At 42.4% G+C, this 26,566-nt stretch overlaps 1 protein-coding gene across 1 annotated transcript in view; it reads left to right on the top strand.

The window, feature by feature from the left end:
* Positions 1-26,566, top strand: part of LOC126175378 (gamma-aminobutyric acid receptor alpha-like) — a 205,716-nt gene that overhangs the window by 122,756 nt on the left and 56,394 nt on the right. Inside the window, exon 3 of the mRNA XM_049922149.1 lies at positions 1,554-1,774. Coding sequence (XP_049778106.1) covers positions 1,554-1,774 — 221 coding nt within the window. The remainder of the gene's footprint in view (positions 1-1,553; positions 1,775-26,566) is intronic.

Here is a 26,566-nt window from a genome sequence, read left to right as displayed (position 1 = left end):
TTTTAAACACGGTATTGTTGTGAATATACAAAATAGGCAGCATAAAACAGGTTTAGAAAATATTTCACGCACCTTAAAATAGGCATCCCAACTCACATAATATGGGCGTAGATGACGCAAATTGAGTTACGTATCTTCAGGTGCATGAAATATTTTCATAGCCTGTTTTATTTCGCCCATCCTGTAGAAGAGTGCTAGCATAGAGTTATTTTGTCTGTTAACATATCTCCACTCACGCAAATTGTGGTAGTTTCAAAATTTTCACTACAATTTTAACAACTCACTTCAAATGACAATACGTAGAAATAGTTCGAAAATGAAATGCATCACTTCACTGAGGCAGCAATGGTATATAATTTTGAACAGTAATGAAATCCATTAACGAAACCACGTCCTTGCCATAACGTGTACTATCATGACTCATTAATATTATAACGTTATAGTTTCAAACATTAATTTGCAGTTAAAAAATCAATTGCACAGTAAGAGGCTGATAAAACCACGGAAACAGCACATCAAACAAAGAGACACTTATTGCAACTAGTAATACAGTTTCAGAATCACAACCTAAACCTTTCGTAATGTTACTATAAGTTTCAAGATATACTCTAAATAAGAATTGTGCATTTAATTTGAAATTATTAAAACTGCAAAAACTAATTATAATCTTGTATTTTACTAAAGCCTGTTTTGTAATATCTCACATATGTTGAACAAAGGATGATTTGAAGTCCTGACAACCATTCTCAGTAGACTCTTTTATTCTGTTGTTAATATTTCAACGCTAAAGACAAAATTTTACGTTATGGGGTAGGAACCTGTTCCAAATAGCACGAGTTATGTTAATCAATATCTGTACACACACACACACACACACACACACACACACACACACACACAAACACAAACACACAGACTCACAAACACCAAATGTAAACACTGACACACACTCAGATCAATAGCAGACACTCTTACTACTACCAATACTAAACAAGAGAAAAACGCATTCCGCACGTCAAAACAAAGTGCACAAAATGTTGAAATTGCATTGGTTCTTCACAACACAAAAATATGAATATAATTAGTGTTAGTGAAGACGGTACGTGGTAAAATCTACCACTTATGTGTGGAAGAACAGAAAGAATGGCGAAAGAAACAAAAAAACGTGAGTAACGATAATAATTAATACTGTTTATAGTAGTAAGTTAAAACATAAGAACTGTTCATGATCCTAGCAAACCAAAATTATGAGAAAAATTATATTGTTGGTGATCGCTGCTTTAAAATAAAATAAAACGTGTTTGGTCTTAATCACACTTCATTGCAGTCATAAAACACGGTATTTAACCTACAGCACTTGTATAACTGCGACTGTGGAAAACAGAAGCCGTGAAACAAAGGGGAAAATATGTATATAAGAGAACTGATTTCTTTTGAGTCTGGGGGTATTCCATATTTTTACCAGAAAACAGCTGGAATTGAAAAAAAAAAAAAAAAACAAATGAAGTGACAGGAAAATGCGGTGTACTTTGCTCTGGGTGACTGTTTTGCAGGACTACTCTATGGACTGCTACTTCCGACAATACTGGCGCGACTCACGGCTCAGTTTCCTGGGCCCCATCAAGAGTCTGAGTCTGAGCATCAAGATGCTGGAGCGCATCTGGCGGCCCGACACCTACTTCTACAACGGCCAGAACTCGTACGTCCACACCATCACCGTGCCCAACAAGCTGCTGCGCATCTCGCAGGACGGGGACATCCTCTACTCAATGAGGTGAGCACTGCTTTCTGTCCCAGCGAGGCAAGTGCCTCCAGCCCATGCTAAGAAATGAGCTCAGCATGTCTTCAGTAACAATAAAATAATAAAATAACAATTTGTGTATGCTGTCACACAATGAAGAAGGCCTGGACTGCTTCTCATCGTCACCCACACCAGAAACTGTCTACTTTGCAAACATGGCCTTCACTTAACTGCCTTATCGTCAGATAGCGCTTCCAAATTCTGAAAAACTGGTGAATAAAGTTTCTCTCTACGACAAAATGGCTCTGAGCACTATGCGACTTTACTTCTGAGGTCATCAGTCGCCTAGAACTTAGAACTAATTAGACCTAACTAACCTAAGGACATCACAAACATCCATGCCCGAGGCAGGATTCGAACCTGCGACCGTAGCGGTCACGCGGTTCCAGACTGAAGCGCCTTTAACCGCACGGCCACACCGGCCGGTCTCTACGACATTGGACTGATTAATTTGTTATGTGGTTTCTAAAAGTCACTCCCTTAAGCCAGTAGGCCGACTTGTGAAAGTAAAAAGTCTTTGCTTCGTTACCATCTTATTTTAAGAGTGGTAAATACTACAGCTCTGCGTTGCCATGATATGTCTACTGTGTGAATCAACTTTGTCACCAGAAGATAGTTACTAAAGGCGTGTAATGTACACTGACGAAAATGGAAAGTATTACACTATGAATCACCATTCCGATATTTATCAAATACATTTTCCCCACAGCTTCGTATCTCTACGTGTTGGACCATAATATTGCACATCTCCTTACCCCCTACTTGCCAAACTCTTCCTGTCCCCTCTCTCTGACCATCTGGTACTTCCTCTGTCTACCTCTTCCTCCCCTCTCTCTCACAGTCCATCTGCTCTCCCTTTCTCTCTGCTCAGTCGTACGCATCCGAATGAGTAGCCTCTGAAAGACATGCCAGTACTACCGGAGCTAGGAGGTTATAACTCTAACAGTGCTGATTCTCATATAGCAAGCAGCATGTGTATCATATTTGGTAGAAGTCGACCCAGGTTTGGGAGGAGATTTCCAGCATCTCCTCCTAAACCTCTAAACCTGGATCGACTTCTACCAAATATGATACACATACAGTGTACTCCTGAGACCAAAGAACAATCTAAACAATGGGTTATCAATGGAGAATCTGCACCGAAAAAGGCGAAGCCCATTCCTTCGCACGGAAAGGTTACGGCGACTGTCTTTCGGGATTCGCATGGGATAATCCTTATCGACTATGTGGAAAAGGGTAAAACTATTACAGGTGCATATTATTCTTCGTTGTTGGACCGTTTGAAAACCGAGCTGCAAGAAAAACGCCGTCGATTCGACCGCAAAAAAGTCCTTTTCCATCACTACAATTCCCCAGCACACACCTCAGCAGTTGTGGTCGCAAAATTAATGAAAATAGGATTCGAACTCGTTTCACATCCCCCCCTATTCTCCAGACTTGGCTACCTCGGACTACTACTTGTTCCCCAATTTGAAAAATGGCTGGCAGGACAAAGATTGTATTCAAACGAGGAGGCGATTGCAGCAACTAATAGCTATTTTGCAGACTTGGACAATTCCTGTTATTCGGAAGGGATCAACAAATTAGAACAGCGATGGACGAAGTGTATAAGTCTAAAAGGAGACTATGTTTTAAAAATAAAAAAGGTTTACCCCAAACACGTAAGTAGTTTGCACAGACCATTCAAACGCCCCTCGTACATCATGCCAAAGTTACTTTCTTCTCAAGTTTCCCGCGCACCGGCGACTGGCCATTATTAACACGCCATCATCCAGGCGAAAGGGTCCTCGAAACATGCCCCGCTCCACAGACGCAGATTAGTGAAGGCTGAGATATTTTATGGGGTACTTTCACCTGGCCTCACATGGTGTTCATCGATGACACCATCACAACTGTGGTGTACGTGAACACTACTACAGACCACCTGTATCCCTTGATACTTGGTGTGTTCCTCGCCGGTCATAACATCATCCAGCGTGATAACTGTCCATGTCGCGAGACCACAGTACTGCAGTGCTACAGTGCTTTGAGGATCATGTTAGTCAACTCAAACTGACGACTTGGCCGCCAACTTCGCGGGAAATGGATCTGATGGAACGTTTCTGTAACGCTATCGGGCACCACATCCGCTTTCACAGCCACCGGCAAGTAAATTACGGGAAATACTTGAGCTGTGCGGAGACACTTGGCGCTATATACCTCTGGAAACCTACCAAGAACCATCAGAATCCAGGCCGTGTGGAATCGCTGCTGTACTGCGTTCCAACGGTAGGCCGACACACTATTAACCGGCTGATCATAACGTTTTCGCTCATCAGTTTATTTCGGAGTTCACACAAAGTTTATAATTCGTTGGGTGGTAGGACTATGTTACATGAGGCTAGTAGGAAGTTATTGCGCTACTTTTATTTCTACTATAATGGACGATCAAAAAGTTGCCGTTTGAGGACGTTGCTGCAGCGTATATGCAACGTAGGGCGACCCCAATGCGGGTATATAAGCACCGACATGTAAGCAAGGTATTAGTGTGGCACTCGTGTCTTTCCCACGCTCGTGCCGTAAACACAGAAACGCAGACTATGGCGACGTTAATACCAGATGCGTCCAGGTGGGACCAGCGTGCTGTCATGCTTTTCAAATGGTTGTAATGGATCTCACCACTATGGGACTTAACATCTGAGGTCATCAGTCCCCTAGAACTTAGAACTACTTAAACGTAACTAACCTAAGGAGATCACACACATCCATGAACGAGGCAGGATTCGAACCTGCGACCGTAGCCGTCGCGCGGTTCCAGACTTAAGCACCAAGAACCGCTAGGCCACTGCGGCCGGCTGTCATGCTTTTCTTAGCTGCCGAAGGACGAACACCGGTAGACATCCTTCGTAGAATGAAGAATGTGAATGGGGCAAGTTGTCTGCCGAAAACCACCGTTTTGGAATGGGGATGCTGCTGCTTCATGATAACGCATGTCCCCATATCGCAAATTCTGTAATTACGCCAATCGAGTGGGAGACACTCGAGCACCCGTCCTATAATCTTGATTTCTCCCCATTCGATTATCACTCCATCGATCTCTTAAAACAAGCCTTGAAAGGTCAACGATTCCTGTCTGATGAGGATGTGCAGTACGAAGTTCCTGATTTCTGCACGCAGGAGCATACGATGTTTTGTGAGTAGGTGGAAATATTGCCTCAGTGCTCACGTAGTTTTTGCCTGATTAGGATACCGATTCTCGACTGTACCGTCTTTGACCAAAAACTTTTTATTCGCCCCCATATATATTACCTAGCAATACACAAGTTTCCTTAGATTTTGATGGTTTCCTCCACTGCGAGGATAATGTCCTTGTACTATTACAGATACCCCCAAAATCAAACGGTACTGGAATGATGATGAAAAGCTCACTGTTCCAGCGAGTTAAATTAAGAGAGTTTCTCTTTGACTGTGTTTCTGAGTTCCGGTGTAGCTACGTCGTTACGACGAATTGCCCGTTCACCTTTTAGCAATGTGCTATGGGTGATTTTTATTTATTTATTTACGCGTCAAGTTGTAGGACCAAACCGAGGAGCAAATCTTCCAGGTCATGGAACGGTCAGTACATGAAATTAAAACACAAAAGTAATAACATATAAAAATAAAGTGTTTATGAACTTAGGAAAAGTCAAGCCATAAGTTTAAGTAAACGCAGTCAACATTATGATCTGCTTAATTTGTCAAGGAACTTCTCAACAGAATAGACTGAGTGACTCACGAGGAAACTCTTCAGTTTCTATCTGAAAGCGCGTGGATTACTGCTAAGATTTTTAAATTCTTTTGGTAACTTGTTAAAAATGGATGCCGCAGTATATTGCACACCTTTCTGCACAAGAGTTAAGGAAGTCTAATCCAAATGCAGGTTGCATTACTGCCGAGTGTTAACTGTGTGAAAGCTGCTTATTCTTGGGAATAAAATAATTTTGGTAACAAGAAACGACAGTAAAGAATATGTGTATTGAGAGGACAATGTCAAAGTACCCTGACTAGTGAACAGGGGTCGACAAGAGGTTCGCGAACTTACACCACTCATTGCCCAAACTGCTCGCTTCTGAGCCGAAAATATCCTTTTAGGATGGAAGAGCTACCCCAAAATATAATACCATACGACATAAGCGTATGAAAACAAGCAAAGTAGACTAATTTTGGTGTCGAACGATCGCTTTCTTCAGACACAATTCGAATAGTAAAAATTGCATCATTAAGTCTCTGAACAAAATCCCATACGTGGGCTTTCCACAACAGTTTACTATTTATTTGAACACCTAGAAATTTGAACTGTTCAGTTTCACTAATCATATGCCCATTCTGTGAAATTAAAACGTCCGGTTTTGTTGAATTGTGTGTTAGAAACTGTAAAAACTAAATCTTACTGTGATTTAGCATTAGTTTATTTTCTACATGTCATAAACTTGTGTCATGAACTGCACAATTTGAAATCGGGCCAATGTTGCACACAACATCTTTTACTATCAAGCTGCTATCATCAGCAAACAGAAATATTTTAGAGTTACCCATAATATTAGAGGGCATTTCATTCATACAAATAAGCAGCAAGAGTGGCCCTAACACTGATCCCTGGGGCACCTCCCATTTGACCGTACCCACTCAAACCCCGCATCACAGCCATTCTCAACACTGTGAATAATGACATTTTGCTGTCTGTTGCTAAAGTAAGAGATGAACCAATTGTGAGCTACTCCCCATATTCCACAATGCTCCAACTTCTGGAGCAATATTTTGTGATCAGCACAATCAAACGCCTTAGTTAAATCAAAAAATATGCCTAGCTTTCGAAACCTTTCGTTTAACCGCCGGCCGCGGTGGCCGTGCGGTTCTGGCGCTGCAGTCCGAACCGCGGGACTGCTACGGTCGCAGGTTCGAATCCTGCCTCGGGCATGGGTGTGTGTGATGTCCTTAGGTTAGTTAGGTTTAAGTAGTTCTAAGTTCTAGGGGACTCTTGACCTAAGATGTTGAGTCCCATAGTGCTCAGAGCCATTTGAACCATTTGAACCATTTGAACAACCCATTCAGTTCCTTACAGAGGAAAGATAATATAGATTTGCAGATGCTAAACGACTTCTAAAGCCGAACTGCACATTTGATAGCAAATTATGTGATATAAAATTATTAATTATCCTTACACTCACAGCCTTTTCAATAACTTTAGCAACCACTGATGGGATAGAAATAGGTCTAAAATTGTCTACATTATCCCTTTCTCCCTTTTTATAAAGCGGCTTTACTACTGAGTACTTTGATCGTTCAGGAAACAGGAAACAGACCAAATTATAAATATGGCTATGTACAGGGCTAACATGTAAATGTGCAATATTCTGCTAGGCACTCCATCATATACATGAGGGTCCTTAGTCTTCAGTGATTTAATTATCCCATCACCCATCACCCTCTTGCCTGTAACACAGGGAAGTATTTCAGACATCAATCTCGGAAAGGCTTTTGCCAGGAGAGTTATATAATTCCCTGTAGAAACTAAATTTTTATTTACTTCACCAGCAATGGTCAGATAATGATTGTTAAATACTGTACATACATCTGATTTATCAGTAACAGAACTATTTTTACTACGAACTGACTTTATATCGTCGACCTTGTGGTACTGACCAGACACTTCCTTCACAGCTGACGACATGGTTTTAATTTTACCCTCTGAATTAGCTATCCTATTAGCGCATCACATACTCTTTGCCTTCCTAATATCATTTTTAAGCACCTTACAATACTGTCTGTAATGGGCAGCTGTATCTTGATCGTGACTGCATTTTGATATAATTCCCGCTTTGTTCTACATGATGTCCATATCCCACTAGTCAGCCACCCAGGCTGCCTTTTACTGCTGGTAACCGTTTAGAACGTTCCAATGGAAAGCAACTCTCAAAGAGCATGAGAAATGTGTTAAGGAAAGAATTATATTTGTCAAGTGTGTTATCGGCACTTTAAACATCCTGCCACTCTTGTTCCTTGACGAGATTCAAAAAACTCTCTATTGCCGCTGAATTAACTTTCCTACATAGTTTGTAATTACATGTGACATTTGTTTGAGTATAAAAGCCTTTTAGTGTTAAAAGTTGTGCATCATGGTCTGAAAGGCCATTCACCCTTTTGCTATCAGAATGCCCATCTAGTAATGAACAATGAATAAAAATATTGCCATGGCTTTGCTACTATTCCCCTGCACCCTACTTGGAAAAAACACTATCTGCATCAGATCATATGAATTTAGAAGATCTACCAACATCCTTTTTCTTACACAATCATGTACAAAATTAATATTGAAGTGACCACATGTAACTAATTTCTGGTACTTTCTTATTAAGTGAATCAAGAACCCTCTCTACCTTGAGCACAAATGCTCTGAAGTCAGAGTTAGGCGACCCATAAACAATAAAAATTAGAAGTTAAGTTTCATTAAATTCAACTACCCCTGCACGACATTCAAATATCTGTTCAGTGCAGTGGGGTGATAGGTCTATGGACTCAAATGGAATACTGTTTTTTACGTACATAGCCACTTCCCCACCCCGCAAAGAACTCCTTGAAAAACAGTGGGATAATCTGTGTCCTGGTAAAGGAAGCCTCTGAATTGTCAAATTATTTAAGTGGTGCTCCGATATACCAATAATTTTAGAGTTAACATCTGCCAGCAGTTCACTAACTCTATCTCTTATACCTCTTATATTTCGATGAAATATGCTAATTCCTTCTCTACTTGGAAACATGCCGTCCTCTGAAGGTGATTCCTTAGTTAGAGGGACTTCCGATAAGCAGGTTTACCTATCAGCTGACTTCAATCTAAAAAACGGTGCAGCTCTAACACCAACTACTACAGGAATTTTTCCACGGGTAATCCTTCCACCTCCCACTACACTGTCACCTATATGCTTTGCCAGCCTCCCCTTCCCATACCTACTGAGGTACAGGCCATGCCTAGAGAAACCCGATCTACTGACAGACTCAACTGGCACCACTGCAATGTGACCCATGCCCTCTGCCACCAGTGCCTTCTCCAGCCCCATGTTAACGCGCCTAACAGCCGCATTAAGATGAGGCCGATCGTGACGCTGAAACAGTTGCACGAAATGTCATGAGTGTTCACAGGAACTGACGAGAGTGTCTTCACTCAGGTCATCCAAATACGTACTTCAAATGCAAATGTCATTGGCGGCTGGACATCTGAAAACATACCGTCTGGGAATAACGTCGGTACATTCTCTCTTGCCATTTCAGCTGCAATATTCGTAAAATATTGTTAGGCAGTTAAGTCGGATCTTAAATTACGCATGGATACTTGCGAAAGACTGCTGATGCGGTCCAGATGTTGGACATCTGCTTCGCATCTGCTACTCACGTAGCTTCCACATCTGTCAGTTACTACTGAGCCAAGTGGCTTAGTGGTAAGACACTGGACTTGTATTCTGAATTATGGAGGTCTTAGCCCCTGTTAGACCATTTACATTTTCCGCCGTTTCCGTAAGTCGCTTAACCCTTTGAGTGCCAGTGACTTCTGCCTGAAACCACCATTTAATTTTTTTATTTTTTATTTTCATATTAAGCTACTAGGATCACGCAACAGCTTCAATTCCTCTTCTTTCCTAGTTGTCTTCTCCTTTCCTCTGTCCAAGTTGTTCCCGATTTCTTATTTCTTCTACACTGAAAGCCTTCTTTATTTAATATTTTATTCTTACGGAGATTCCTGTCTCTTATTTCCGATTCTTTGATGTTGTTTCTGTCTAGATCTTTCCTTATTTCTGAAATCCATGATACTGTCAATTTCTTCTTCCAGAAATACAGGATTATTTGTTTCGTGAGCCTGTTCTCATTCATTCGGTAGTGATGTACAAAAAAGATTAATCTTCTTTTAGCCACTACCTCTGATATTTTCTCTATATTTTTGTGTATCTCCTCATTAATTCTCATTTTTCAACCATCTGTAGTTTGTATTGCACCCATTATTTTTCTGTCCGACTTCCAAGTTCCTCTATTTTGTCCATCTTATTGGTCATTGTTAGGCATTCATATTCATATTTTTTATTATGATTATTATTTTTTTTTAAAACTACCAATGCCTTTCGCATGAAACTACCGATGCTACTGCAAGACAGGGACATCTAGTGGTACACGGAGGTACATTGTAGGAATCATGATCATATTGAGATCACTGACAATGGATGTAAGTATATCTAAACGTAATGTAACGTAAATTTGAGATTCCACTACTGCTATTATGAGAAGTTTCGAAATGAGACCGCTGGGGCGTATATACTTTTGATGTAAATTTATTAAATTTTAGGCCCATTTTTACTAGTTATTTAGGACTTTAGTTTTCTTTAGTCTTTATGAGTTCGTGGATATTTCGATATGTGGGACTGAGTCTAGGAAAAATGCGAAATTGCTTTCAAATACACCTCATGAAACGATGGCTGTTTGAAAACTGTATGCCCCAGTGGTTCAGTTGGATAACCATAACTTTAAAAGAATTGATTGTTTACTTTTTGCTATTTTCTTCTTGTATTCGTTGCTTGCTGTGATATTAAAGGTTATTTTTTGAAAAATTTTAAAATTATGTACCAAAGTGAAACGACCTCTTTAAAAAAATTGACTGTTTACTTTTTGTCAGTTTCTTCTTGTATTCGCTCGTTACTAAGAAGAGAAATATCAGTTTTTCGGAAACTGTTAATTAATTTTTTTATTTTGTTACGATTCAAAGGGTTAAGGTGAATGATGATGTGACTCCTTTGATATGCCACAATCCGAGCTTGTGCTCCATCTTCTACTGACATCGTCGTCGACCGATGTAAACTCTGATCCTTCTTCCTTCCTTCTATCATCTCCTAAAAATTGCACTGCTGTAAGTTGTAGAGAGCGGTCGTGTATATTACTGCAAAGAAAAGGCAACGTTATCTGAATACGGACAGATTAAGTTTACGAGCGTTGTTAGGGCCGTTCATTACGTGTTCCGGTACAATGAACCTCATCAATACCAATTTTTTTATCATCAGTCTTTTAATTAGCTTGATGCGGCACGCAGGAATCCCTCTTCTGCATCAATCTCTTCGTCTGAGAGTAACGCTTGCACCCAATGTCTTGAATTAATTCTTCGAATACATTCCAACTTCTGTCTTCCCATACAGCTTTTACCTTCTACAACTGACTCAAGAATCGTGGAAGTTATTTCTTGATGTGTTAACACCGATCCTATGACCCTGTTCCTTCTTCTTGTCAATGTTTTCCAAATGTACCTCTCTTTCTTCATTCTGCGGAGAACCATCTCACTCCAAATATCTTATCAGTCCACCTGATTTTCACCATCTTTCTGTAGCACCATATCTCAAACGTTTCGATTCTCTTCTTTTCTGGTTTTCTCATTGTCCATTATTCATTTCCATACCAGGCTATGCTCAAAATATGCGGTATCAGAACTTTTTCTTCAAATTAAGGCCAATGTTTAATATTATTAGCCTTCTTTTGGTTTCTGCTAGTGGTAATGTACTTCTTTAATCCTCCTTGCTTCGACCATCATATGTTATTTTGCTTACAAGGCAGCACAAATCCTTCTTTTACTTCACGGTCCCCAATTTTGCTGTTAAGTTTATCACTAATGTCGTTTTTACGACACCTCGTTACTTTCGTCTCTAAATCCGCAGGTTGTGGTAATTAGACCGTTCATTCCATTTGACATGTCCTGCAAGTCTTCTTCACTCACTGACAATAGGGACGTTACCAACGAATCTTTTCATTGATATCCTTTCACTTTGAATTTTAACCCCACTCCTGTACTTTTCTTTTACTTACCTGGTTCCTTTTTCGATGTGCAGATTGAATAGTAGGGGCGAAGACTGCATCCCTGACTTCTACCCTTTCTTATTCAAGCACTTCTTTCATATTTTTCCCATCTTATTGTTCTCTGGTGGTTATTGTAGATATTGTTAACTACCTGCCTTCCTTTACAGCTTACACTTGTTTTATTTTGTATGTCGTGAGTAACGAGACTTGAGAAAGTTCAGGAGCTATAACTCATGTGCCCGGTTATCAGCTATCATTGTGCCACAGCTAGTTTAAAAAACTTACTGCTTATGATAAGGGGCTGCGAACAATGACAGTATACATCAGAACCCTAACAGCCTTTGCAGTCATTCCATGTATGCAGCCGCTGGCTCATATGCTCATGCAGATATCCTGGTGGCACAATGAAATGGTGGTGAAGCGTTTTTAACTTAAGCTCACTTGTGACTGACTATACCAGACAAATGGTTCAAATGGCTCTGAGCACTATGGGACTTAACAACTGAGGTCATCAGTCCCCTAGAACTTAGAACTACTTAAACCTAACTAACCTAAGGACATCACACACAACCATGCCCGAGGCAGGATTCGAACCCGCGACCGTAGCCGTCACGCGGTTCCAAACTGAAGCGCTTAGAACCGCACGGCCACACCGGCCGGCGATTATACCAGACATTGGAGGGAAAAAAGAGCTCTCTGGTCCTAGCAACAGTTTCTTCAATATTTCTTTTCAATATTATTTAAGAAAATTGTAAATCGTTGAATAGCTTGCGCCATAAATTTCCTGAATGGAAGGAAGACTAGCTATTACTATGGGCTCAGCAATTAAGGGAAAAATTAAGAACCTGCATTTCAGTCTGAAAATACACTCCTGGAAATGGAAAAAAGAACACATTGACACCGGTGTGTTAGACCCACCATACTTGCTCCGGACACTGCGAGAGGGCTGTACAAGCAATGATCACACGCACGGCACAGCGGACACACCAGGAACCGCGGTGTTGGCCGTCGAATGGCGCTAGCTGCGCAGCATTTGTGCACCGCCGCCGTCAGTGTCAGCCAGTTTGCCGTGGCATACGGAGCTCCATCGCAGTCTTTAACACTGGTAGCATGCCGCGACAGCGTGGACGTGAACCGTATGTGCAGTTGACGGACTTTGAGCGAGGGCGCATAGTGGGCATGCGGGAGGCCGGGTGGACGTACCGCCGAATTGCTCAACACGTGGGGCGTGAGGTCTCCACAGTACATCGATGTTGTCGCCAGTGGTCGGCGGAAGGTGCACGTGCCCGTCGACCTGGGACCGGACCGCAGCGACGCACGGATGCACGCCAAGACCGTAGGATCCTACGCAGTGCCGTAGGGGACCGCACCGCCACTTCCCAGCAAATTAGGGACACTGTTGCTCCTGGGGTATCGGCGAGGACCATTCGCAACCGTCTCCATGAAGCTGGGCTACGGTCCCGCACACCGTTAGGCCGTCTTCCGCTCACGCCCCAACATCGTGCAGCCCGCCTCCAGTGGTGTCGCGACAGGCGTGAATGGAGGGACGAATGGAGACGTGTCGTCTTCAGCGATGAGAGTCGCTTCTGCCTTGGTGCCAATGATGGTCGTATGCGTGTTTGGCGCCGTGCAGGTGAGCGCCACATTCAGGACTGCATACGACCGAGGCACACAGGGCCAACACCCGGCATCATGGAGTGGGGAGCGATCTCCTACACTGGCTGTACACCACTGGTGATCGTCGAGGGGACACTGAATAGTGCACGGTACATCCAAACCGTCATCGAACCCATCGTTCTACCATTCCTAGACCGGCAAGGAAACTTGCTGTTCCAACAGGACAATGCACGTCCGCATGTATCCCGTGCCACCCAACGTGCTCTATAAGGTGTAAGTCAACTACCCTGGCCAGCAAGATCTCCGGATCTGTCCCCCATTGAGCATGTTTGGGACTGGATGAAGCGTCGTCTCACGCGGTCTGCACGTCCAGCACGAACGCTGGTCCAACTGAGGCGCCAGATGGAAATGGCATGGCAAGCCGTTCCACAGGACTACATCCAGCATCTCTACGATCGTCTCCATGGGAGAATAGCAGCCTGCATTGCTGCGAAAGGTGGATATACACTGTACTAGTGCCGACATTGTGCATGCTCTGTTGCCTGTGTCTATGTGCCTGTGGTTCTGTCAGTGTGATCATGTGATGTATCTGACCCCAGGAATGTGTCAATAAAGTTTTGCCTTCCTGGGACAATGAATTCACGGTGTTCTTATTTCAATTTCCAGGAGTGTATTTCTGGATCTAAAACTCTTTACTACGCTACTCTAATAAACTGCAATATCTGCTTTGCAGATTCTCTCTTTATCTATTTGCACCAAGGATTTTGCCGTATTTCCTCTAGATTTTATGCCCGATAATTCCAAAACACCCAGTTTTCTAATTACACCATCATTGAAGCATAAAATAACATAGAATCCACACATTCATTTAAATTTTAGGTTTTCTCATGAAGACATTTCTTCAACAAGGTCTCTAAATGCGGGTTTAATTTCATTCATTACTGATGCCGGTAAAGAATGTTTGTGGTCATATCTGGCACTTCCACCAAGTGTCAAGATCATTCAGGCAAAGACCGTGCACTGGATATTCATTTGTGGAAAGCTTATGGAAAAAGATAGCCCATATGGCTTTTTTCATGTTTTCTAAATTCCCTACATTTCTTCTTATGGCCAAGCCATAATAATCATTCATCTTCCAGTACTATTTTTTACTTTTCTTTCAATAATCTTCTCAACCTGGACCCAATTCTCATCTGGACATGCCCAGTGCACTCTAATTTAGAAATTTGTGACATTAGGACCATAGGATTGTTCTGCACATACCTGGTCATAAGCCTTGCTATCACTGTCCCCTAAATACTGTGTGTATCTCACCCCTCTGTTTGCCACTGAACGATTACAAATCCTGAGAACTTCTACTATTTCCATCCCACTACTTGTACCAGTATAATTCATCTGACAGTTACGTTCATGCTCTTTCTCAGTTCCACTGCCACAAGTTTTTCAGTACTTGCTTAGAATCTCTACATCAGTTACCTTGGCGGTATCAAATGATGTAGCTGTCACGACACCATTTAGTGAAGTGTGCCCACGCTTCTGCCAGCTGCCACCAAAACATGCCCAAATATCACCACTTTCACTGTCATCACTTTCCTTGAGTGCTTCTTCAGCTGCTTCCTTCACTGAGATGTTACAAACTTCAGCAACAGCAGTACCAATAACATTACTGTAAGTCATAAATTTTGCGGGAGGATTTGGAATGTCAAGTAATGCCCTTAAGACCTTGTCTGCCTCCATCCCTTTATCTATAGATCTGAGACCATAGACTTATGTTGTTCTCATATAAATTATTATTTGCCATTTTTGATGTCATTGTTGTAGCAACAGCACCACATTTTGTACAACTCAATGTCAGGTTTGACACAATCCCTTTACGAAGACGCTGATTCTCACCCAAAGATACGTCACGACCACATAGTCTGCAAACAGTATTTTTGGAAATGAAATCAAAGAGCATGCTAAGGTTCACAATAATATTTCCAAACGAATCTCCACAAGCTGACAGGAAGGAAATGCCTTGAAGACACTGCAGTTTCTTTCTTGATGTGTTGATTTTCTTTATGTATAACATTCTTGAGTCCTTTGACCCACTAACCTTATTCACCCTTACGTATTTATTTCCTCTGAATTTTAATTTAGGCGAGGATTTTTTTATTCGCGGCACTTTTATGAAAACATGCGGAACCAAAGAAAAGACAAATCAACACGTACTTCACTCAGAACAAACTTCATTAAGTACGACCATTAACGCTCGAAAACAATAACAAACACGATCGGCGTCCGCCGCTCGTGGTCTCGCGGTAGCGTTCTCGCTTCCCGAGCACGGGGTTCCGGGTTCGATTCCCGGCGGGGTCAGGGATTTTCACCTGCCTCGAGATGACAGGGTGTTTGTGTTGTCCTCATCATTTCATCATCATCCAGGAAAGTGGCGCAATTGGACTGAGCAAAGATTGGGTAATTGTACGGGCGCTGATAACCACGCTGTTGAGCGCCCCACAAACCAAACATCATCATCATCATCATCAAACACGATCGGAAAAACGAGTATCGATAGTAGATACAGTAGGAAACATTGAAGCGATAAAACAATAGAAGCATGAAATAATATACAAGGAGTAAAAGAATGCTGTGCATTATCTCTGCATGGCGCAAAAACGAAGGCATGACATTTAAATGCCAGATTGCACAGAGCGTGAGGAAAACCATCATATCTCACGAAAAAGTGGTCGTATCTATATAAAACAAAAACAGGCATGTCAAATATGCTAAAATCTAATAGCGATAGGAACATTAAGACAATGTTAAACGGGAATGACACCTTTACCAATTTTCTTTTCTTTGCAACAACAGGCATTTTGGTAGCACCTAAAGTAGCCTTGTCCGGTATGATGCATGAGAGATTTTGTGAAATCCTTTTATACCAGCGTCACTTAATCATTGTCACTGATGCTAAACAATAGCGATAGACAAATAGGATTTGACAGAGCTGTCGAAAGTATTAAAATATTAGGCTCTACCGTAAATTACTCAGTATCATTCTCCTCATGTACAGGAAAGTTCAAAAATTTTACTACTCCTATGGTGTTTGGTGTCAGGAATTTGTAGATTTCGAGACAGCTCTCGACAGTATGTAACAAAATCTACACTATCGACCCTTGATATATGGCAATACATTGGAGTTGGACGAAAGTACGGAAACACATCAAAAAATGGATGCCTGAACGTAATTACAGATGCTAGCCAAACTTGCAGGTTTCGCTGTTGTATTTGGCCACGAAGGGCACCTGTGCATTGTCCTCTATAAATTAAACGTCTCAGTCGTAGTCAGTAATTATGAGTATATTATGTCGGAGCTAAGTCAATTCGAACTTGGGCAAATTGCTGTTGCTCTTATGGTGCTTTTATAACGAAAGTGACCGAAGTTTCTGATATTTCAAGAGGCTCCACATCGAATATTTATACCCCATACAGTGGAAGCAGGAAAACGTCAACCGTAAGTCACAATACGGATGGAAGTTAATTCTACATCTATCGATGACTGTCCATCAAAGAGAACGTGTTGCGTCCTCCTAACCAAGAAGGAATCCTCAGTCCAGTCGGACATTTCATTTGATACCCCCGTCTGAACTTACTTTCACTAACAAACGTTTCTGAAGCACTTTGGCAAATACTTTTTGGAAGTCAGGAAATATTGCATCCGTTCGAATGACTTGATTCATAACTTTCAGGATGTTAGGACAGTACAAGTCGAGTTTGGCATGATAAATGTCTTAAGTATCCATACTGTTAGTCAAGGGGGACGACTCTACAACAAGTAGTTGTCACAGATATTGGATGGTAGTTTTGTAGATCACCTTGTTCCCGACAACATTAAATAACAAAATAGCGCCAGGCGGTATTTTCTGCGACCTATCTAAGGCATTTTACTGTGTGAATCACAAGATTCTCCCAGACAAATAGACGTTTTATGGAATTTATGGTGTAGCCAAACTTGGATAATATCATATCAAATCCAAAGAATGCAGAAAGTTGTACTTAGTAGTATGTAATCTGGCGGTAGTATCGTGACTAGGGAGAAATCATGTATGGGATTCCCCACGGCTCAATCTTAGGTTCGCTATTGTTCCTCATATATGTATGATTTTTCGTCTAATATGCAACAAGCAGAACTGTTTCTTTTTGCAGATGACACTAGTACTGTGATCAATCCAAGAATACATACAGCAACAGAAGAAATGGTTCTTAAAAGTGTCATTGACTAGTTTTCTGCTAATGGTCTCACTCTCAATTTTAAAAGGACACACATATTCAGTTCTGCAGATCTGTGGGTACTACACCAATGATAAGTGTAACATATGCTGAAGAAATAATAAATGGGATGGAAACTTCAAAATTAATTAAACTGGAAACAGCACATTTTGGGACTCATAAAACAACTTAGTTCCGCCACATTTGCGCTTAAAATCATTGCAGATCTTGGGGAGAGACATATTTTGCATATTTCCATCAATAATGTCATATGGAATAATGTTCTGGCGTGATCCTTTTTTAAGAAATAAAATATTCATCACTCAAAAACGGGCTGTAAGAATGTTATCTGGCGCTCACCCAGGATCACATTTTTACTACTGCCTCACAATATAATTATTCCCTTATCGAGTTTGTCGTAAAAAATCCACAGCAGTTCAAAAGGAACAATGATGTTCATAATTACGATATCAAAAGAAAGAAATGTCATTCATCATTCCATATTAAGGTTATTTTTAGCTCAAAAAAGTGTGCAAAATGCAGCTACCAAAATTTTTGATCATTTACTCAGTGATATAATATATCTGACAGACAACAAAGTAAAATTTGAAAAAAAAAAACGAGAAAGTTTCTCCTTGACAGCTCCTTCTACTCCGTAGAAAAATTTCTGTTATTGTTAAGTTATGAAGTGTGGTGGGCAGAAATTACTAGCTCAGATCTGTTTATTTAAACATAATCATTAAAAAACTTGTATGCTCAGCGTGTAGCCATATTTACAAATTAATTTGCAGTTTGAATGCAAAATGACTCGTCGGACATCATTTCGATTTATCGTGCGAATGATCCGTGGAACATAAAACTAACTAGCTATTCGGACGGAAACTCGGAGTATCGGTAGGACATCAGAGATAATGTGGCTAGCAAGCAGCCACAGTTCCCCGCTGCTCTGCAGACGGCACAAGCGGACACTACACTGAAGGATTTCTGCGCTTAAACAAGCGTGCATGGTCACGTCCTGACACTTCGTCAGCGGAGCTACAGCAAACAGCCGAGGTACCATTCATTAGAGAAATGTTACACCAAACTGCGCGGGTGTTCGACCCACACGCCGAGAGGTTGGTAACTCCGCTGTTACGTGATTCAAAATTTACCGAATGGTATTTAGAATCTCGTCTGATCGAACCAGCCATGAGAGTAACATATATGATACATACCTATAAATGGGGGTGGGGAGAGGAAAGGTAAACAAAATGAAGGTTCACTGGTTGAGAGAGTATGTGGTCACATTTCAGTTGTTACAAAATCTAGTAAAATTTACAAAGAACTGGGCAGTAAGAGGTCACTTATCTGTTCGACGTTGCACTCCCTCTAGCCTGGATGCGTGCACCGATTCGGTTGGAAAGGGCTTCAAAAACCTGCTGTATCCTCTCCTGAGGCAAGCTGGCCCACAAGTGTTGCAGATGATGCTTCATATCTTGGATGGACTGGGACAGATTTAAAGGTCGAGTAGGATCCACATATATTCCACTGGGAAAGATCTGGAGATCTTGCTAAACATGGGAGTACCTCAAAATCACGCAGGCATTGCAATGTTGAAAAATGACACCACGATTCTGTCCCACGAGAGGTAACACTTGACGACGCAGGGTAGCCGTGACACACCGTTGTGCCGCCAGATTTCTCTCAATCACTACCAGCCGAGATCTGAGGTCATGTCTGGTTGCTCCTCACGCTAGGAGGCCAATAGCTATACCTTGGCCTCTCCAAAACTTTGAAAGAATGCGACCTCTACCTACATAGCCGCTATACTCTCCGATGATGGTCGGCCGGGATAGTGGAAAACCGCGTTTCATCGCTGAACATCCTGCGATGCCATACTTCTCGATCAGCGCACCGCTCTAAACGTTGTTGCGTTAACGGCAACATAGGCATGGAATGGTGAATCCCTAGCCAGGCATTTACTAGTCTCCGACCAATGGTTCAGGATGACACTGAATGTTTTCTCAAGTCCATTACTTGTTCTCGGATGGCAGGCGCAAATGTGAAGGTGTTACAATGTGCTTGGTGGTCAGATACGGTCGACTGCAACGTTGATCACGAGCGCCTCTGTTCTTAAATTCACATACAGTCCTACATCAGACCACTGTCACGTCTAAATACCCCACAAATCTGCATACTGCGCGATTTGACCAGCCGTCCAGTTTGAGACACATCTCAAACTCTGTCAGGTGCTGATGACGCTGTCTCACACGAGTTCGTGGCATCTCCGTTTCTTTCACTGTGATCACTCATCATCTAACGCTGGTCATGCCCCTTATATATCTTACCAGGCGTGGTAATAACACAAAACCAAACAACACTAATCCATTCCGGTGGCCGTTCTGTCCGTCACAGAGAATTACAACTCTAATCATACCCGCCGATGGTGCGTACTTGTATGAAAGTACAGTGACATCTGATCAAATGCTCTGGATGCTTCCTTTTTTTGTTAGGCAGAGTACGCATATAATAAAAAACGGAAATATAAGGGCATTAATCACAATTTTACTGGTTTCTGTGTTTTTTGTATTATTTTTCTGCCTCAATGTGAAGCTGGAAGACTAACCTATTCAGAGACTGAATCGTATGAAGCCCCGTGATGGTTGCTGCAGATTTCCCCCACCCGTGTGTTTTCAATTGAAACTGTCGAACCGCGCCACTCAATACAGTGCTCCAGTCTTACTTGCTTGCAGTCTTCTCTCTTTCGGTATTAGTTCTCGACTGATCTTATACATGTACGGCGACAGCGCTGTGTTTGGACTGCTAATCTAGCCAGACATTCATTACAAGGATTTACAAGGGGACCGCATCTACTTTTCATCGCCTTTTTCGTCCAAATGTGTGGTATATGCAGATCTTGGCCGAAATGAAACTGACAGAAAAGAGAACTCCGAATGGTCAAGCGTTTGGAAAAGACAGCATTTTTGGCGCTCGTCGGGTGAAGAATGAGTCATTTATGATAGCGCCGATTTCATGCAATGGTTGGCGCAGCGGGAAGGCTACAGAATGGGAATCTGAAGGTCGTGAGATCGAGTCCATGTGAAGAAGCTTTTTCTTCTTTTTTTCAGTTTAAAGTTTTGCGTTACTTACACTGCAAATAAATTGAAATAATGTTCAATATATTGTATTTTCGTGACGAAAGAAGATTGCCATTGTACAGTATTAAAGTGATTTCCTCGCTGCACTCCGATTTTGCCATCCTGTGACATCTGTTTCTACGCAGGTAAAGAATTTAACCAGAAATCTTAAAAACTAGAAATCTTCATAACTACTCTTATCCCGTCGAGAGAGAACAAGAAATCACATCCCCAGAAGACTGTATCAAAATACATTTCAGTGCCAGTACTTGGTGAAACGATATGGTGCGCGTGTTTCGCTGCTAATGTGTGACGAGAGAGACCTTTTATGAATGTAAACCAAGTTTCTTTTTCTATAGAAACTTTACAACAACCATGTAATTGTAAAAATGGAGCGTTTATAACTTGTGCAAGATGACGAGAAAATTATCGCTTCGCCTGTTTTTAAGATGAGCATTACCCCAACACTTGTAAATCATCAGCTGTAAAACAATAAAAGTGTCTAATGTTATACACGAAGTGTTCGTGTATGCCTTACAATCCTTTGCTGGAAATTCATTTGCAATCCCAAATTTTGCTTCGCCTTTTATTTTCACGCCTTATATGAAAATATTAATAAAGGCAATATATTGAGCATTATTTCGGTTTCTCTGCAGCATAAGCAACGTATAAACAGAAAATAAACGTCCATGTAGGAACTCGATCTCATATCCCTCTGATTACCGTTCTGTCCTCTTTCCGCTGCGCCAACTACTACCTGGAATCTAAGCTAACATAAATGGCTCATGCTTCGCCCGACCTGTGCCAAACATGGTATTTTTTCTAAACACTTGGCCATCTGGAGTTCTCCGCTCGGTCACTTTCAGTTCTCACCAAGCCCTGTATATATTATAAATTTGGCCGACATCGAGGATGACAAGTAGACGCGGCGCCTTGTTAGTCATCACCGACCGTTCGGCAGTGCCATTATTACGAAATAAATCTCGGGTTCCATCATCTGGTGCGCTAATGTACTGACCGGCGGTGGGCCGGCGCCATGTATATATAGGTCAATCCCCCTCCCGCTCCTCCCTCAGGCGCTTCCTATGAGTCGGTGCGGTCCAGGTACAGCGTCCGTTCTCCCGCCGTCTGGGCGCTGCGTCCTAGGTCTTCTGGTTCAGGAGGGTCTGCCGGCACCGCTCTCGTTATTCTTCCCTCCTCCCCCGAAGTCGGTACACTCTGGGAAATATCCTTTTTCTTCTTAATCCGGGTGATCGCGGGTTCCCACGCCTTGCTAATGATGTAACCGCTGTCACGATTTAGTTGTGGCTCCCTTACTCTGATCTCTATGGCTTCTTTAATGACACAGTTCCAGTATTTGGAAGTCTGTGTCAGGACTTTGGTTTGGTCATAATCCATGCTGTGGAGTTCCGACGGGCAATGCTCAGCGATTGTCGACATACTAGGCTGTTGCAGTCTAGTGTGCCGTTGATGTTCTCGGCATCGGTCCTCAATGGCACGAATGGTCTGCCCTATGTATACACTACCGCATTGGCAAGGTATCTTATAAACCCCTGATTTACGTAGACCAAGGTTACATATACAGGGCTATTACAAATGATTGAAGCGATTTCATAAATTCACTGTAGCTCCATTCATTGACATATGGTCACGACACACTACAGATACGTAAAAAAACTCATAAAGTTTTGTTCGGCTGAAGCCGCACTTCAGGTTTCTGCCGCCAGAGCGCTCGAGAGCGCAGTGAGACAAAATGGCGACAGGAGCCGAGAAAGCGTATGTCGTGCTTGAAATGCATTCCATCAGTCAGTCATAACAGTGCAACGACACTTCAGGACGAAGTTCAACAAAGATCCACCAACTGCTAACTCCATTCGGCGATGGTATGCGCAGTTTAAAGCTTCTGGATGCCTCTGTAAGGGGAAATCAACGGGTCGGCCTGCAGTGAGCGAAGAAAAGGTTGAACGCGTGCGGGCAAGTTTCACGCGTAGCCCGCGGAAGTCGACGAATAAAGCGAGCAGGGAGCTAAACGTACCACAGCCGACGGTTTGGAAAATCTTACGGAAAAGGCTAAAGCAGAAGCCTTACCGTTTACAATTGCTACAAGCCCTGACACCCGATGACAAAGTCAAACGCTTTGAATATTCGGCGCGGTTGCAACAGCTCATGGAAGAGGATGCGTTCAGTGCGAAACTTTTTTTCAGTGATGAAGCAACATTTTTTCTTAATGGTGAAGTGAACAGACACAATGTGCGAATCTGGGCGGTAGAGAATCCTCACGCATTCGTGCAACAAATTCGCAATTCACCAAAAGTTAACGTGTTTTGTGCAATCTCACAGTTTAAAGTTTACGGCCCCTTTTTCTTCTGCGAAAAAAACGTTACAGGACACATGTATCTGGACATGCTGGAAAATTGGCTCATGCCACAACTGGAGACCGACAGCGCCGACTTCATCTTTCAACAGGATGGTGCTCCACCGCACTTCCAACATGATGTTCGGCATTTCTTAAACAGGAGATTGGAAAACCGATGGATCGGTCGTGGTGGAGATCATGATCAGCAATTCATGTCATGGCCTCCACGCTCTCCCGACTTAAACCCATGCGATTTCTTTCGGTGGGGTTATGTAAAAGATTCAGTGTTTAAACCTCCTCTATCAAGAAACGTGCCAGAACTGCGAGCTCACATCAACGATGCTTTCGAACTCACTGCGCCGAGTGTGGGAGGAACTTGATTATCGGCTTGATGTCTGCCGAATCACTAAAGGGGCACATATCGAACATTTGTGAATGCCTAAAAAAACTTTTTGAGTTTTTGTATGTGTGTGCAAAGCATTGTGAAAAAATCTCAAATAATAAAATTATTGTAGAGGTGTGAAATCGCTTCAATCATTTGTAATAACCCTGTACATGGCGCCGGCCTACCGCCGGTCAGTACATAAGCACACCTGATGATGGCAACGTGGTCGATTGCCGAAGTATTGTGTCCTATGCACACTCATACCAGGCTGTTCACCCGAGATTTATTTCGTCATAAAATACGCCGGAGAAATTTAAGAATCACAGTGCCATTATTGTTACACTGACCACCACATCATTCAGTAGCGAGTCATACTTAACTTTTTGGTACGTATGCCGAGTAGGACAGTTAAAATCACTTCTGATATCCTTCTTGTAGGCAGATATGAACGATAAACTGAGCTTCAACAGCGTTAACTGAAAACTGTACTCGTACTTTAAGTGATACCGCGATTTTCGGGACGGTAACTTCTGGCGTTGTGCTGGAGGCTCTCCGTTGTGTGGGGGCGGCGGCGGAGGCGGCGGCGGCGGCACAGCCACTCGTAGCGGTCCTCCAGCCGGCCGACGACCTGAATAATCGATTGCACTACGCACTCGAGAAGCGGCCGCGTTAGCAGGTTTTTAAGTATTCATCCGCTACACACTCTTCTCACTAAGCGATTACCTAGCATAAAGCGAGCACAGATTCCGCCTCTCCCTGCGTCCGCCTGGTTACGATCACTATACAGAATGCTTAATACTCAGTCAAGTAACACATCGTCTTCATTTTTTCCATAACGTGCAACGCAAGTGCAGGAGTTGAACAAAAATATGGAAACATCACGAGAAATGTGAACTTGAACGTAAATACAGATTCTAGCCAAGCCTGCAGGATGCGCTATTGTATTCTACATCTACATCCTACATCTACATCTACATGGATACTCTGCAAATCACATTTAAGTGCCTGGCAGAGGGTTCATCGAACCACCTTCACAATTCTCTATTATTCCAATTTCGTATAGCACGCGGAAAGAATGAAAACCTATATCATTCCGTACGAGCTCTGATTTCCCTTATTTTATCTTGGTGATCGTTCCTCCCTATGTAAGTCGGTGTCAACAAAATATTTTCGCATTCGGAGGAGAAAGTTGGTGATTGGAATTTCGTGAGAACATTCCGTCGCAACGAAAAACGCCTTTCTTTTAATGATGTCCATCCCAAATACTGTATCATTTCTGTGATACTCTCTCCTACATTTCGCGATAGTACAAAACGTGCTGCCTTTCTTTGAACCTTTTCGATGTACTCCGTCAGTCCTATCTGGTAAGGATCCCACACCGCGCAGCAGTATTCTAAAAGAGGACGGACAAGCGTAGTGTAGGCAGTCTACTTAGCAGGTCTGTTACATTTTCTAAGTGTCCTGCCAATAAAACGCAGTCTTTGGATAGCCTTCCCCACAACATTCTCTATGTGTTCCTTCCAATTTAAGTTGGCCGTAATTATAATACCTAGGTATTTAGTTGAATTTACGGCTTTTAGATTAGACTGATTTATCGTGTAACCGAAGTTTAACGAGTTCCTTTTAGCACGCATGTGGAAGACCTCACACTTTTCGCTATTTAGGGTCAACTGCCACTTTTCGTACCATTCAGATATCTTTTCTAAACGGTTTTGCAGTTTGTTTTGATCTTCTGATGACTTTATTAGTCGATAAACGACAACGTCATCTGCAAACAACCTAAGACGACTGTTCAGTTTGTCTCCCAAATCGTTTATATAGATAAGGAACAGCAAAGGGCCTATAACACTACCTTGGGGAACGCCAGAAATCACTTCTGTTTTACTCGATGACTTTCCGTCAATTACTACGAACTGTGACCTCTCTGACAGGAAATCACAAATCTAGTCACATAACTGAGACGATATTCCATAAGCACATAATTTCACTACAAGCCGCTTGTGTGGTGCAGTGTCAAAAGCCTTCCAGAATTCAAGAAATACGGAATCGATCTGAAATCCCTTGTCAATAGCACTCAACACTTCATGTGAATAAAGAGCTAGTTGTGTTTCACAGGAACGATGTTTTCTAAACCCATGTTGACTGTGTGTCAATAGACCGTTTTCTTCTAGGTAATTCATTATGTTCGAACACAATATATGTTCTAAAATCCTGCTGGATATCGACGATAACGATATGGGCCTGTAATTTAGTGGATTACTCACACTACTGCCATTGAAAGGCACCTAGGCAATGTCATCAATACTTTGCAGGTGTCAGTCATGAAAAGACCAGTGTTCTGTGCAGTTGTAAGTGCATTATGTCGGAGCTAAGTGAATTCGAACGTGGGAAGGCCTTTGGGCACGTATTGAGGATGCTTCAGTAAACAAAGTAGCCGAAGTGTTTGACGTTTCAAGAGGCACAGCATCGAATAGTTATACCGTGTACAGCGAAAGCGAGAAATCATCATCCGCTAACTTACGACGGGGACGAAAATATGTGTTGAGTGATAGTGACGGACGGTCATAGAAGAGGACTGTGACAAAGAAAAGTGGACGACAGCTGCAAAAATCACAGTAGAACTGAATATCGCACTCCTGTCAGCAACAAAGCAACACGAAGGGAGCTCCAGTAGCAGAGAACCGCAGGTCGAACTGGAATTCCAAAACCACCCACCAGTGATGCAAATGCCCGTAACAGGAACGCTTGGTGCCGAAGCCACAGAACCTGGACTATGGAGCAATGGATGAGTCTTGGTTCCGAATTCTGGCCGACTTTTCATCCGAAGAGTGAAACGTGGTGAGGGTTCGGTGATGATTTGGGCAGCCATTTTGTGGTTACTCTTCGGAGTCACACTACTGCCAAGGATTATGTGACCATTTTGGCTGATCAGGTCCATACCAATTTACATTGTTTGTTCCCCAGTGGTGACTCATTGTTTCAAGAAGACAGGGCCCCGTTCACAGACCTCACATCATTCAGGACGGGTTTTGTGGACAGGAAAATGAACTATCTCATCTTCCATGGCGACAAAAGTCGCCACGCCTGAACCTTATTAAGCCTTTTGGTCTTCTTTGGAGATGAGGGATCTCAATTCACTTCCATCATCGTTACCTGAACTTGCCGCTACTCTGCAGGAAGAATGGTATAACTTCCCTTGAAAA

Source organism: Schistocerca cancellata, chromosome 3 (genome assembly GCF_023864275.1).
Source record: "Schistocerca cancellata isolate TAMUIC-IGC-003103 chromosome 3, iqSchCanc2.1, whole genome shotgun sequence".
NCBI classification, from domain to species: Eukaryota; Metazoa; Arthropoda; class Insecta; order Orthoptera; family Acrididae; genus Schistocerca; species Schistocerca cancellata.
Note: the sequence above shows the minus strand (reverse complement) of the source record. Positions and strands in the feature narration are given on the sequence as shown.